A 15,751-nucleotide genomic window follows, 5' to 3' on the forward strand; every position below is an offset into this window, starting at 1 on the left:
TTTGACTATTTTTACATCCTTGCTTAATATGATGAAAACTTAAGATGATGTGGAGACATTTAAGTAACATTCAAGCATGAAGAAAAATAAATAAAGGAATGATCTGCACTATGTTAATACTGTCTTTATTTCCAGAAAGCCATAACCAAAGCAATACCATCTTTAAGACGAGAGAAAATGCATGAAAGGATACATAAGCCACAGAACAAGATTCAATGGCCAATATGGATGATAGGCTATGTATCTAATCTAAGAGCTTCTTTAAAGGAAAGTTCACTTTTTAATTGGATCTTGTGTTTGTGACCTGAATCAGATCAAGGCATCCCCAACTGAGGCAACTTCAGGCATTAGGTATTGTAATTTATGTAATGAGCACATAAAAATAGGATAATAACTGAACAGAGGCATTAAGGTTCTTGATGTTACTCAACCATGAGTATCATTAGCCAAAAGATATCTCTTTAGCATTTCAACTAGTCGCAATGTCATCATGTCATGACTTTACAATGTTACAGACAGGTTTCAAATACTACCAAACTGAACGCATCCAAACTTTTGGGACTTCACATAGCACATTGTTTTGTATCTCCTTAGTGCAGTTATCTTTGTTATGTTGTTTTATAGTTTATCTTTGTTATGTTGTTATGCTATGCTTTGTTACATTATATTATACTAACATTAATGTTACATTATACTATATATTGTGTTCTAATTACCTCTGTTTGTCTCTTCTGGCCTGTGACTTACATGAGGGCAGGGACTATGTCTCAACAAAGCTTTATACTTTCCCCTGCACCTAGAATAATGTTCTCATATGTAGGTGCTTGATAAACATTGTTTGAAAGAATAAATCAGCTCATAACTCTTCTCTGTTGCCCTGACTTTCTGCATCATGTAAATACATTTTCCAAGAGTGCCCTTGCTATGGACAGTTTTCTACGAAGGGGAAAGGGCTTGTATTGCTGTCTTTGACAAAGTGGTTCTCTAGAAAGGAGAACGGGGGACCAGAGTGGAGTTCCCTTTGCTGTTCTTATTTTCATGTCTGCTGTTCACTTTGAAAGCAGTGCTCAGACTAGGTCCAAAGGTAAAAAGAGGCCAGTGAAAAGCGACAGGCACCACACAGGGACTGACTAAAATGTTCATGACCTGACAGGCAGAATAGCCACATTATGCTGTAAGAAATGATGAGCAGGTAGACCAGAAAAACTTGGAAAGACTTAAATGAACTGATGCTGAGTGAAGTAAGTAGAACCAGGAGAACATTATACACAGTAACAGCCACATTATGTGATGACTAACTTTGACAGACCGATCTCTTCTTAGCAATGCAAGGATCTAAGACAACCCCAAAAGACTCATGATGGAAAATGCTGTCCACATACAGAAAAAGAACTGTGGAGTCTAAACAGATCGAAGCATATTATTTGCTCTCTTTGTGTGTGTGTGTGTGTGTGTGTGTGTGTGTGTGTATGTGTATGTATGCTTCTTCTTTCTTGTGGTTTCTCTCATTGGTTCTAATTCTTCTCTACAACATGACTAATGTGAAAATAGAATAAATATGAATGTATGTGTTGAGTCTATATCAATTTACATGCCATCTTGGGGTGGGGTGAGGGGAGAGATGGGGAGAAAATTTAGAACTCAAAATCTTATGGAAGTGAATGTTGAAAACTAAAAATAAATAAATTTTAAAAAAGAAAAGATGAAAAACAAACAAATAAAAAAGAATCCTTTAAAAAAAGAATAGCCACATTAAAGAAACTCACAACTTCACCAGGCTTGGCCCTTCTGCTTCATAATTGTACTCCTAATTACATAATCCTTTACACTCCTAGAACTCAGGGATCAGGTATTTAGAACCATTGAGAATATGATACCATGTACCACTTGAATAACCATAAAAATAAATAGCATGGAAACATCTCGAGGTTTAAGAGATCAAGAAAAAAAGGAGGCATGAAGGAAGGTACAAGAACACGAAGAAATGTGTTTAAAAACAGCTACCAATGGATTAGTTTGACATCTAGTGAGTGAGATCAGAAGGCTGTTTGGGTTGCTTGGAACATGGTTATAATTTCTACTCATTATCTAACCCTGAGACAGAAAAATAGAGGCCCCTGAGATATGAACTAATTCTTCAGAATTACAAGCTGGGCAAGAATGTTTAGCATATAGCCATGTATATTATTCAGGAAAGACTGTCTTTGTCTTCCTATGCCGATATTTTTGTACTTCTTTAAAACGAAAAACAACTCATAAAATTATGTTTTGGAAGGGAGATGAATCTGTAATTTTGTTGGTTTAGAAAGCTCCCAATGAGAAAACTACTTTGATAAATGCAAATCAGCAGTGTTCTGCAACATTTTTGTACTTGACTGACCAGAAAAGAGAAGAATGTACAATTCAGGAGATTCTCAGATAGTCCAGACTGAAGGGACAGGCTAGTTGTGGGCCAGGTAAGTGACAGTCTTCAAATAAGATAAATAGTTATCTCTTGCATAAATTGAATGGTGTTTAGGGAAGATGCTCTTTTTTTTTTCATCCAGCTGTCGGTACATTTCACTTTGATGCATAACACAAATGCTTTGAGATCTCAGGTTTTTTTGTGCAATTTACTATTTTGCAACCTTTGGCCCCCATATCTGTCACTTTATAAGACTCACAGAGGCTTAAGTGAATGGAATGTATGTTTAGAGGCACATATGACTCTATTCAAGCATAGAGAGGAAGAAAAAGGAGGGAAGAATATGTGAACAGCCAATAGCAAAGTACTGAGTGATTACAAATAGAACTCATTTAAATCGCCTGATGCCTGTGCAAGTAGGAGATGTAAATACATGGTGGGATAAGTGCCGATGAGCTTTCTCTAGAGTTCAATGCAATATAGAAAACAAAGCATCAATGATAATTTCCCTAACTCCCCATCATCCTTAGCCTAGGCATAAATCTAGATATCCAACTAGAATCTTGGTCTTTAGTTTTAGGACTTGGAACCCTGAGATTATGAAGGTAACAATTACACACACACACACACACACACACACACACACACACACAGAGAGTTCCTCTATTTCCCCCTTTCTCCACCTCCTTATGTAGGAAATTAAATGGTAATAAATTGTCTGTGCTAACACTGAAAAAGGGTAAAATGCTATTCTTTGTAGTGTGGGTAAGCTTGAGCTAAGAAAATTCAATTTGGTTCTTGTTTTTATCTGCCTCTCTAATGGCAAGTTTCAAAAGCCTGTGATGGACAATAGGCCATTTTCAAACTGTATTGTCACTTTCCTTGTAGGTCAAACTGGGGTCCAAAATACTTCTTGTGTTTCAAGTGCTTTATTATATGTAGATTTCAGTGATTTTACCATCTTTTAAGCAGAGGTAACCTGACTATATGATAACTTTTCCCTACAGTCATAAGATAATGTGTTTATATATGGATTGGTCCTATAAGATCAAGTCAAGTTGGTGCTATATAACCTCCTCTCTCCATATTGTGCATAGACAATGGGCACTCACCTTTGACCACCTTGCTGCTCAAGATTCCGAGTTCAAAGGATTCAGATTCTATAACTGGATCAGTCTTATATCTAAAAAGTGAGAAAATCTAAGGGAGGATGGGGAATGGAGAAAGAAGTGTTGAATTTTCAGTTTATATATTGGGTAGTGGATTCCATTATTGGTCCCCAACCAAATGATCTCTCAGTATAAGGAATTCAAGTGATCTGACTCATTATAGACTAGTCATTTGTTCAGGGATTGAGTGAATTCAGTAACTCTAAATAATGTATAATACTGAAACTGCAGGCAAAACTTTAATGATAATCTCAGCCGAAAATAAGGTATTTATTTAGGTTACACTTTCCTAAAGGAATGCAGCCCAAAACAGTCATCTACATAGCTAGGTGGTGCCTCTTCTTTAAAACAAAAAAGAACTCATAAAACTATGTTTTTGAAGGGAGGTGAATCTGTAATTTTGTTGGTTTAGAAAACTCCCAAGGAGAAAATTACTTAGATAAATGCAAATCAGCAGTGTTCTGCAACTTACAGTCTTAGGAAGTTATCTGGGGCAGTGAGAGGTTAAGTGTCTTTCTCAAGGTCACCCAAGATTAGAACCTGTCTATGTCAATTCTTCTTGACTTGGAAGTTAGCTCTCTATGTACTAGACCAGGGTTCTTAACCTTTTTGTGTGTTGTCATAGGGCCCTCTCATAGTCTAGTGGAGTCTATGGACTCCTCAGAGTAATGATTTTAAGGCAATACAATAAAATACATAGGATTACAAAGGAAACCAATTATATTGAAATGCAATTATCAAAATGTTTTTAAAAACAAGTTTATAGACCCTAGGACCCACGCTCTAGGCCAGGGCACCTCTCAGAATAGCTAAGACTGCCATTTTGAGCTAATGTCCAGGCTTCAGAATTAAGGGCAATGCACAGCCAAGTTGTCCAAATTTTTTCTTGATGTAAAGAAACATTTCTTAACAATTAGAGCTTTACCAAAATGGAATGGATTACCTTGGGAGGTGGGAGCTTCTCCCTTTCTAGAAGTCTTCAAGTGGAGATTAGATGACAGCTTGTTAGAGATGCTGTAAAGTGGATGGATTCTTGCTTAGGCTTAGCATTAGGCCATCTACTTTTAACGTCGTATTGATTAACTCTGCTATCTAGACTGATGCCAGTTGGATGTTCTCTTTTTAGAAATTCCAATTGATAAGGGAAATTACAGAGCAATTTTACTTGCATCTGGACTTCTTTAATTTCCTTTTGCCCCACGTGGCCAGGCTTTCAGGATAGAAATTGCAATTTTTTCGGTATGCCTCAGTGTTATTGAATCCATCAGCATACTATGAACCTTGATGCTACTTAGGCATGAGAATTAATGGAAATAGCAATCAAAGGATGGTTCACCCTGAAAAGTCCCACAGGACTCTTTTATTCCCCATTCTGTTCATTGTGTGTTCAATTCAATTAACATTTAATGATACATATAGAATTCCAAGGATAGACAATACTTAACCACCCATCAATTTATGGGAACAAGCTTTTTACCAGAAGTTGTGTTAACTCAACCTCTGTAAAAATAATAATAGCTTGCATTTATATAGCACTTTAAGGTTTGCAAAGTAATTTACAAATATTATCTCATTTTACCCTTGCAACAATCCTGGGAGGTAGGTACTATTATTAGCATCATCATTTTACACATGAAGAAACTAAGTTAAACAGGTTATGTGACTTGCCCAGAGTCACAACTAGTACCTAAGGCAGATTCAAACTGAGGTCTCCCTGACATTAGGTTCAGTATTCTATTCACTGTACCACCTAGCCACCACTAAATCTTTAAAAACCCATAGATCGTTAGAGATAGAAGGAAATCTTTTGCTGTCTCCTTACTTTAGAAGATTAGGCAGATTAGGGAATTCTATTCCAGGGAAGTTAGATCACTGGGTTAGGGTCATGGCTTCTTAGTGGTAGAACAGTGTCTCCTTATTCCTAGCCCACTACTCTTTCCATTATGACACACCGTTCCTTAGCCAAATACTTTAATAATTCTTGCCTTTGGCATATGCCAGGAAATAATGCAAATGTGATCATGTCAATCCATCTATATTCCATGTGTATTACAGCATGTGTGTCCAAATAAGTCAAAAGTATTATGGAGAAAAACAACCTGAGAGTTGTTATTTTGATTAAGCACAGATAATGGGATAAGCTCATATTCTGTTTATTACATATAGTTGGAAAAGAAAAATTTAGAAGAGCTGAAAGAGTTTCTGAAGATCTAGTTCAACCAGAGCTGAGGGAAACATACCCTCGATGACTGTCCTGGGATTTGAAAATGAATAAATATCAGATCCTCAACAGAAAAGCCCAAGGGTCAAGGGGCCTTTTGGGGGGAAATTATTTGTACTTTGACATACTTGCTAAGAAACTAGGCCCTTTCATGCCCCCATGATGTTTGTTTGGATATACCCCCACTTCTGTAGGGAAGGTCTCTAATCTCCTGGGAACCAAGAGAAAGAAGGGAGAAGGATCATGAAAATGCCTAGACTTCTCTTAGCCCTTTAAAGGAACCCAGTGCCCAAGCTACATTTTCCTATATTCTCCTCCCCATCCCTCATGTTTCCAACTGTTTTTATTGGATATGTTCTCAGTTTAATCTGAGATTTGGCCTTTGCTGGGAGGCAGATTGTCTTTCCCATTGCCACTCAGGACTTGGATGGGCTAGTCCATGGTGACTTTTATAAGTGTCTTCTAGACAGCTAATGTATCTAAAAGTGAAATTCAAGCAAAAAATAAATTGTTTTCCTCATTTTCCACTCCGTCAAGTCAACAAGCTTTTTTTTAAAGCACTTTCTGTGTTACAGGCATTGTGCTAAGCACTGTTTTTACAAAAAAGGGCAAAAAGAATCTGTAATCTCAAGTAGCTCATAATCTTGTTGTTTGTTGTTGTTCAGGCATTTTTTTTCAGTTGTATCTGACTTTGTGACCCCATTTGGGGTTTTCTTGACAAAGATACTAGAGTAGTTTGCCATTTCCTTCTCCAGCTCATTTTACAGATGAGGAAACAGAGGCAACATAGTTAAGTGACTTATTCAGCGTCACACAGTATTAAGTGTCTGAGGCTAGATTTGAACTCAGGTCTTCCTGACTACCCACTCAGTACTATGTCTGCTGCACCACGTAGCTACTCCTAATCGAATGGAGGAGAAGCACAGAGAGCACTAATATCACACAAATAGTATGTATCAGAACTAGGATTTCCTGACTCTTGGGTCACCCCTCACTGCCCCCTCATTTACCATAAAATATTACAGTAAGCATTTGCTAAGTCAAAGCTAATATGCAGTTATGTCACTATGGAAAGAAAATATGTGCATTCATTTAAAATATAATGAAGTTGGGGCTGAAGTCATCTTTACTAGTTTCTTTTAAAAGACTTTTCTAACACTCACATAATCTTCTATCTATTCTTTAAGGAGCCTCTACCCAAGTAATGAAATAGTATAATACAGTTAAGATAGATAAGCATGAGGAATATAAAGAAATCTAGAGAGACCCAATGTTTTGGGGGGGAAAATCAGCACCAGATGAACTAAATACATACTAACTGTAATCATATAAAAGGCAAAAGGAAAGGAAACAAATGGACAAATAATAGAAGTTGAATCAAAAAGGACTACCTGACAAGTAGTGATGTGTTAAAGTTCATTCTAATGTAAAGTATGATAAAAGTTTAATTGGTTTTATTTTTGTTTAATAAAGTTCATAATGAGTCTTCTTTTTTAAGAAAAAAGAAGCATCTACAAGTTTATTTTAATTCATGCCCTCCTCTAACTGGGCAACAAAAGAACAGAAAGGAGCCATGATTGAATATCATATAAAGGAATGAGCTTTGTCTGGAACAGATGCTATGGCTAGCACTAATTACAACCTACTTCTCCCAAGTAACTTCCAGAAGACTACTGACATAGCAGCTCAACTGCTTCCTAATGGAAAGGACCCAGTTAGTCATCAACTTAAACAAATGCGACATGTCCCCATGAAATACAAATTCAAGGTATCACCCAGTGACATAGTGTCAGTGCTAGCTAGATCTAATCAGTCCTATTTAGGTGAGAAAGACTTGAAGAACAGATGGTTTCAAACAACCTTTTGGTAAGCAAGTTTTTCGTATACTGTTTCCACTTGGTCGGATCTTCCCAGCATGTTGTCCTCAAATTCCTCATCCTGTACCATAGACAAATGATATTGACTAGGACTTGGGTAGTGTTCTACCTCTTCTTGCTCCTTGACATCTCTCTCTTGAGCTGTCCTTGAAGATAAAACTTACTTGTTAGATTAGGATTCCAACTCAAGATGCTCTCTTATGACCCTCAGCATGCAGCAAGCATTTATGAAGCAACCACTATATACCAGGCACTGTATTAAGTGCCGGGGATACAAAGAAAGGCAAAAGATGGTCCCTGCCCTCAAGACATTTACAGTATAATGGGAGAGATAACATGAAAACCATCATGTGCAAACAAAATATGTACAGAATAACTAGAGATAACAGAGGCAAGGCACAAGAATTAAAGAGGCTCAGGAAAGGCTTCTCTCATAGGAGATGGGAGGTTAGATGGGACGAGAAGGAATCCAGAGAAGCCAAGAGACAGAGATGAAAGGGGAGAGCATTTCAGGCAGTGACTACATCTGGACTCTGGAGATAGATTATCTTGTGCATGAAACAGTGCTACACTGTTATCTCTAATATATGCAAAGAACAAAAAGAAATAGATTGGTAGATCCTGGAGGAAGGATTTATGGCAATATCTAGCTAAGAGTTGCACAGAATGGGAAGCCACAGGGGTTTTGTAATCTAAATTGGCAGAGGCAGTGACCACACTGAGGAAATCATATGTCATACTGAATATTTTAAGTTTTAATATCAACTGGTTAGTAAGCAAGGGGTGAAGAGGCTGCTTATCTTCCAGAACAGTTATTTGTTGCCCTCAGGGAAGAAGAATATACTTATTCCCTCCCCCCACTATTCCTACTTCCTGAGATCAGAGTGAAGGAGAATTTAAAAGCTTTCATTGGGAAAGGATGAAAAGGAAAACTGATGCTCAAAGTTGTAAAGAACTAGAATCTAAGCTCCTAGAGGGCAGGTCCTGTTTTATTTTTATCTTTGTATCCCCAGTGCCTAGTATAGTTTCTGGCACACAGTAGACATCTAATTAATTAATAATTGAGTTAAGCCTATTGAATTAAATTGAATTACTGATGAATGTCAAGCCATTCCCAGAGAGCTCTCATTTCTCATTTCTATTTTGAAATCTTCCTTTCACTAATTCTACAGCTTTAATGGAAGCTCAATATACATCTATAGAGATCTATAGGAATAATGACTATTTTTGGCCTCTGAAGTTATTCACTTGATTACTGTTCTTAGCCCTTTTAATATCAGTAATGTGCCATAACACTAACATGCAAATCAAAACAATCCACATTATTGGGGAAATTTATCCCACATGAATTAGTAACAGCATTATTTTTTTAGAATAGGACTGTCTAGGGTTGTACCTGAGCCTGTACTAGAAATGGAAAGAAGTATCACAATTTCATATGGTTCCCTTCCTCTTTTTAATCACCTAAAGTCCTTAAACCCTTTTTCATCTCCTGCCAAAAAAACTCCCAAATATTCTTGTATGCTTCAAAACTTATATGGCCTCAAGCTCCAGGAGGAAACTAGATCAAGGAATTGAATACTCAAGATACATAAGATTTTAGGAGAGAACCTAGTTGCCTTTGAGGAAATTTTATATCATAATTCAAATCACCTGGCTCAGACAAGCTATATCCTTGGGTCCTGAAAGAACTGGTTGGGTGTAATTTGAGCTACTCTCAGTGCTACTTGAAAGGTCATGGAAAAGGGGAAAGGTCCCTCAAGATGGAAGAAGGGCAAATTTTCAGGGAAAAAAGGTAAGAATAGAATCTATAAATGATAGGCCGATGATCTTGACTTCAATTCTTGTGGAAATTCTAGAAAAGATCATTGAAAGATTTTTGGTGAAAGGGAAAGGGAAGTGGTAATTTCTGGTGAGTGCAAAATAGTTTTGTGTTATTCAAATTTCCTTTCCTTTTTACTTGAAGATCTTCCTCCTGGTCACTTGCAAAATTTGTGGTTTGTCATTGGAATTACTAAATTTCGTTAAATTTGGTTGGTCTTGGAGTTTGCCTTGCAATCTGTGGATCCTTACAAAAGCACTCTATTTTCTATGTTCAGAAGTTCTGGGCCATTTCTTTTATTATTCTCTTAATTATCATGTTCAGCTTCTTTGATTTTTAGTGTTCTTCTGGGAGACCCATGATTCTTAAGTTGCTCTATACATTTTGTTTTCGGGATCAATATGTTTTTTACTTATAAAGAGATGTTCTTTTTTAAATATTATTGCTGTTTGCCTCTTTCTTCTTTTAAAAAAATAAATTTTTTATTGATCTCTTGTTTTTAATAATATTATTATCTTCAGTATCCATGCCTCTTTGCATCCCAGAGGGCCACCCCAATAAAACAAATAGTATTTTCTAAAAACATAAAAGAAGAAAAAGATGGAGGAATCAATAACTAATGAATACATTGGAAAAAGTCTAATAACATGTGCAATGTGTAACACCTATGGGCTTCCCACTTCCAAAAGAGGTAGTTTGGGATTGTCTTCTTATAACTCTTCATTAGACTCATGCTTGATCTTCATAATTTTGTTACATTCACTTTTGATTTCCTTTGTATGTGGTTGTTCTTTTCATTTACATTGTTGTATCTATCTTTTATGTTGCTTCTTGGATTCACTTAATTTACTCTGCATCAATTCCTTCCATGTTTCTGTTTTCCTCACATACATCATTTTTTTTCACTTTTAATAAACATTTTATTTACTGACCAACAAACTAGTTCTATAACCGTAGCTTCTGGAAGAACCACTTGTTTTTGCCTGTCTTGTACCTTTCCTCAAATTTGACCTTGGCCTCCCTCCTCACCTTACGTTTTAGTGCAGGGTCATGGAACACATCCTTGTTGACAACTGTTTTGTCCAATGGGATATCCACAGAGTATCTGGTGGGCATGAGGTGGTTGTAGTTATAAACTTTCACAAAGGACTTTATTTTTGATCTCTTGGCAATCTTCTTTTTGCCCATTGCTGCAGTCACTTTGTGAGGGTAGCGGTCAATACCTGCCACCAAGGCATGGCTGTAGGGCCTGTCGGCAGTGCCATCATGAATGCTTTTGACGATGACAGCTTTGCGCCCCAAGTACCACCCAGCCAGGACCAGCACCACTTTTCCAAGTTTCATGAACTTGCCCATTTCGACATGAAGACCATACATCATTTCTTACAGCACAGTAATAGCCCATTACATTCATGTACCACAATACGCTTAGCTATTTTCCAATCTACTTTGTTTCCAATTCTTTGCTATCACAAAAGTGCCGCTATAAATATCTTGGTGTATATGGGGATATTTGCTTTGCTTTCACCAGAAGTCTTTCACTTCTGTATATTTTTATTCTCAATCAATTTTTTCTCTCTTTCAATTCTTTGGAGATATTTTCTATTGTGGATTCAAGTTTTTCTATTTTGCCAACTATTTCTGCTGTGTAGGTCATATATTCTACTTTTACAATTCTTATTTTTCTTTTGAATCATTTGGGAATATCAGGCTGTGTTTCCATGCTCTCTGGAAATCTACAAGGTGTTTTGTCTCTTCAGATGTTGATTTAATTTATTTTATCTTGAAATATTCATTTGGAGATTGGACTTGTTTGATCTTGTTTAGCTGTACTAGTGGCCACTTCACTTCTGTTTTCAATTTACCTGTACTCAATACTTTTTGCTGAGTTTTTTTTCCCCCACCATGAGATCTTTGCTAATTGCAGTCTTTTTTCCCCCTCTTATATTCCCTTATTGCTCACTTTCTAACTTCTCCCCTCTTTGATGACAGAGCTAATATCCCAGAGCTGTACTTCAAAGCTACCTCGGCACCCTTCCATTTTCACTGATCTCACTCTCTGCCCCAAAAGACATTGCAGGGAGAGGAAGAAGTGTCCACAGCTGGATTCCAGTCCCTTTTCTTTCAGGTCTGGTGCAGCTGTCCTCCACACACATTTACCTGCCCCTTCCCCAGTTATCTCTACTCTAGTTCTCTGGTATTCTAGTTCTCTGGGCATGCTGCTGCCCCAGTCAGAGAAAGCTTCTGCTTTCCTATATCCACACCTCTTTTGTATAGGGGTAGGGGTGAATTTGGGAGGGTGATCAGAGTTGAGTTATGCTGTTTGCTGCCACAGAATAGTGGGGTTAACACAGGATCAGGTTGTGCTGACAGAGGCAGCAATAACAGCAAAAAAAAAAATTGATGAGTGGATTCCACAGTACAAACCTGGGGGACTTGTGGGGAACAGTGCTAAGCAAGCATGTTAAGGATCAACTTTTTTTGCTGTTAATTTACCTGACTCTTACTGGTATATTGACCTCAATTACTTCATCTCTGCATATACATATACATATACATACATATGTATCTATACACTTATGTGTGTGTGTATATATATATATATATATGTGTGTGTGTGTGTGTGTGTGTAGGTAGTGCAATAGATAGAATGCTGGGCCTGAAGTCGGAAAGACTCATCTTCCTGAGTTCAAATTTAGCCTTAAGCACTTGCTCTCTGCATGACCATGGGCAAGCCATTTAGCCCTGTTTGCCTCAGTTTCCTCATCTGAAATGGACTCAAATGAACTGGAGAAGGAAATGCAAACCACTCCAGTATCTTTGTTAAGAAAACCCCAAATAGGGTCACAAAGAGTCAGATATGACTGAAAAATGGCTGAACAACAAGTGTGTGTGTGTGTGTGTGTGTGTGTGTGTAATTTGTTGGTAACATGACCTGGAAGTCTGCTAAGTGGTGATTTCACAGAGCCAGCACAGCTTCATCAAAAACAGGTCATTCCATACTAACCTTATTTCCTTTTTTTTTAACTGAGTAACTGAACTAGTAACTGAGGGGGAATGCTATAGATATAATTCAACTATATTTTAGCAACATTTTTGATAAAATATCTCATATTATTCTTGTAGAGATGATAGAGAGATATGGTCTAAATCAGATATCAAACATATGGCCCATAATATGCCCAAGTATAGCCCAAACCAGATTAAAATGTAATTGGGAAGTATTTAACAAAAAAATATAATAAGATATAGATAACATTAATATATGGTTTTCTAAGTCAATATGCAGATTGCTGGGATCCTAATGTACAATTCAGTGGTCCCCATTCCTATTTGAGTTTGACACTAATGGTGTAAATGATAATAAACTTAGATTCAGAACTAGCTCAGATTGTGTGACTAGACTCAAAGAGTCATTGCTAATAATCCAATTTCAATGTGGCAGGAAGTCTTCAGTGAAAAAACAATAGGGATCTGCTTTTGGCCCTGTGCTGCTTAACATTTTAATCACTGACTTGGATGAACACTTACTCATCAGATTGGTGGATGACATAAAGCTGAGAGGGGGTGCTTAATACATTGGGTAACAGTTAAGATTCAAATGGATGCTGACAGACTAATGCACTGGGCTGAATCTAACAAACTCCTATTGGTATAAATATAACACAACATTTGGGTGCAAAATATAAGATGTAAAAGGTAAGGTTAACCACAAGTAGTATCCTACAAGTTCAATGAGTCATCAATATGACGTGGCTGCCAAAAAAAAAAACAAAAACAAAAACAAAAAACAAAAAACAACAACAACAACAAAATAAAACTCTAACATAGTCTTGAGCCACACTGCCCCCAGGAAGGAGTCCCATTTGACTTTGCCCTTATTGGACCTCATCTGGAATACTGTGTTCAATTCTGGGTCCCTTTAAGGAATTGGGCATGTTTAGCCTGGAGAAGAAGACTCAGGGGGAACATGATAAATGTCTTAAAGTATTTGAAAGTCTTTCTTCTGGAGAAGGGAGTAGACAGATTCTGTTTGGTCCCAGAGGATGGAATCAGAAATAATAGATGGAAGTGGCCAAAAAAAGAAAAAAAGAAAAAAAAGAAAAAGAAAATTTAAGCTTGATGTCAGGGGAAAAAAACAACTTCCTACCAAAAAGAATTTAAAAGTTTATTGAGTGGTAGTGACCTCTCCCTCCTAGGAAGTCTTTAAGCACAGAATGGACAGCCCCATATATATTATAGTGGGGAATCCTTTCATGTACAAGTTGGATTAGAGCCTGTGATTCTATGGGACTGATCTAATAAACCCATTACTATTTTCCTCTGGGGGCCAATCCCATCATGTCTCTAAGGAAAATAGATACTTTGGCAGAACCCCAAATCTACACGGAGGACACAGCCCTCTCCTAAAATAATAATAGCACAAAACCTTCTAACTAGATAAGAAGAATTCTTTCTCCTTAGATATCCTCTATCTGATCCCTGATCCAGGTCCCTTATAACATATAATTCTGCCTGGAGGCTGGATCCACTGAACAAAAGGCCTAAGTCAAAAGGATACCTCTTTAAGTAAGTGCTTTCCCAGACACTCTGGGTATCATAAGTAGCCTTTCCTGCATGCCTACTAGCCTGGCTGCAGATCTAGAGCCTACCTAGTCTTCCTGGACACAATAACTCAAAAGGCACTCCCTACCAACTGGTCAACCTACCTTGCATGACTCCATTTTGTGCTGTCTGCCTCCTCTAGTGCCCATTTCCATGGGGGAATTACAGTATTATAGATTTCAAACTGAAAGGCTGTATTCACGCCCTTGGGGCGCTTGAGGCCAACAGTGATGTAGCTAGTATAGATCCTAAATGGTAGTGACCTAAGAGAGTGCAGCTCTGAGTACCTTTCCAAGGCCTTCAGCCTTAATTGATATATAATTGTTTGTCATCTTCAGTATCTTAGTTTTTCTCAGTGAAATAGTGCTTGGATCAGTGGTCCTATTGATTTTCTCTCTCAACCTGTCTTGAGGGTTGAAATGGTCCAACATATGTATCAAAGCACAGAACTTAAAAAAAAAAAAAAAAGAATAAAATATTCCAAGTTTTTCCTCCATTTTAGCCCTCTTCCAATGACTCATTGGTCATGAAGGCACCTGTGGGTTCTTGATGGCTATGTCAGTGGAACACACTCTCAGGTAGGTGCTGCCATACTGGAGAAGCTTTGCATACAGGCCCAGCACTGTGTTGTATGGCTGTTATCTGGGGCTCAGCCTAGTTAAATTCAGAAGCTGATCATTAAATATTAGCTACCAGTTGGAATTTTTTTTTTGTAATTATAAAAACTGCCTACTAAGATTTGAGGGATGCTCTGCATCACTGGAGGGAGTAGTCAAAGATCTTTAGAAATATTGGAACAAGTACCTCTCTCATATCCAGAAAGTGAAAAAGTCTCAATAACACTTGTCTGCTTCACAGGTAAAGAATACAGCCCCGTGTACTCAGTTAATCCTCACAATATAGATCATTCCCAGAAGTGGATAATTTGTTTCTGAATGGCCTTGACAATTGACTCTACTCCCCATTTCACTTGGCTTGGGAAACCACAGCTAATATGCAGTAGAATAAAGCTGGGAAATAAAATCCTCCAACCAAAGATTCTCTCAGTCAAATACTAGTTTCAAATACATTTGATTATAATTCCTTTTCTGAAGAAAGAATGCAAGGGAGGTTTATTAAAATGCTAAACATTTATGGGATTCCCCCCTTTTTTTTTTTTTAGGCAACTGGAGTTAAGTGACTTGCCCACGGTCACACAGCTAGTAAGTGTCAAGTGTTTGGTCTGAGACTGGATTTGAACTCAGGTCCTCCTGACTTCAGGGCTGGTACTCTATCCACTGCGCCATCTAGATGACCCCAATTCCCCCATTTTTTAAACATGGAAAATCTTCAAATGAAATAGCAATTACTCACTTTTAAATCCAGTCAGCAAATTCAGAAAATATCCTACTGACCTACCTTTGTTTCAGCACCCTTTGGTCAACTCGTCCAACATCAAGGTTTTCATTTGGATGAAAAGATGCCTCCAGCTGGGCATTGCTGATGGAATTATAGAAGTCCTCATCAATGCTGCTAGGAAAGAGATATATTCATGGACAGAATAACATAAGTAATTCCTTTAACAGATTAACTAATAGCTATTGAAAGACCGACTTCATCCAAGGCCACTTAAGTGGAACTTTATCTGCTGACTTCTTACTATTGTGGCTTGGC

The 15,751-nt window shown here is 37.5% G+C and overlaps 1 protein-coding gene and 1 pseudogene across 3 annotated transcripts in view; both read right to left on the minus strand.

The window, feature by feature from the left end:
* Nucleotides 1-15,751, minus strand: part of SAMD3 (sterile alpha motif domain containing 3) — a 60,938-nt gene that overhangs the window by 39,587 nt on the left and 5,600 nt on the right. For 2 of the 3 annotated variants that reach the window (XM_027848523.1, XM_027848522.1), the window contains one exon: nt 15,497-15,610. In XM_027848523.1, coding sequence (XP_027704324.1) covers nt 15,497-15,610 — 114 coding nt within the window. The remainder of the gene's footprint in view (nt 1-15,496; nt 15,611-15,751) is intronic. The other variant, XM_027848524.1, reaches the window with a different exon arrangement.
* LOC114033070 lies at nt 10,439-10,849 on the minus strand (annotated as a pseudogene).

Source organism: Vombatus ursinus, unplaced genomic scaffold (assembly GCF_900497805.2).
Source record: "Vombatus ursinus unplaced genomic scaffold, bare-nosed wombat genome assembly UNPS02006779.1, whole genome shotgun sequence".
In the NCBI taxonomy this organism is placed as follows: Eukaryota; Metazoa; Chordata; class Mammalia; order Diprotodontia; family Vombatidae; genus Vombatus; species Vombatus ursinus.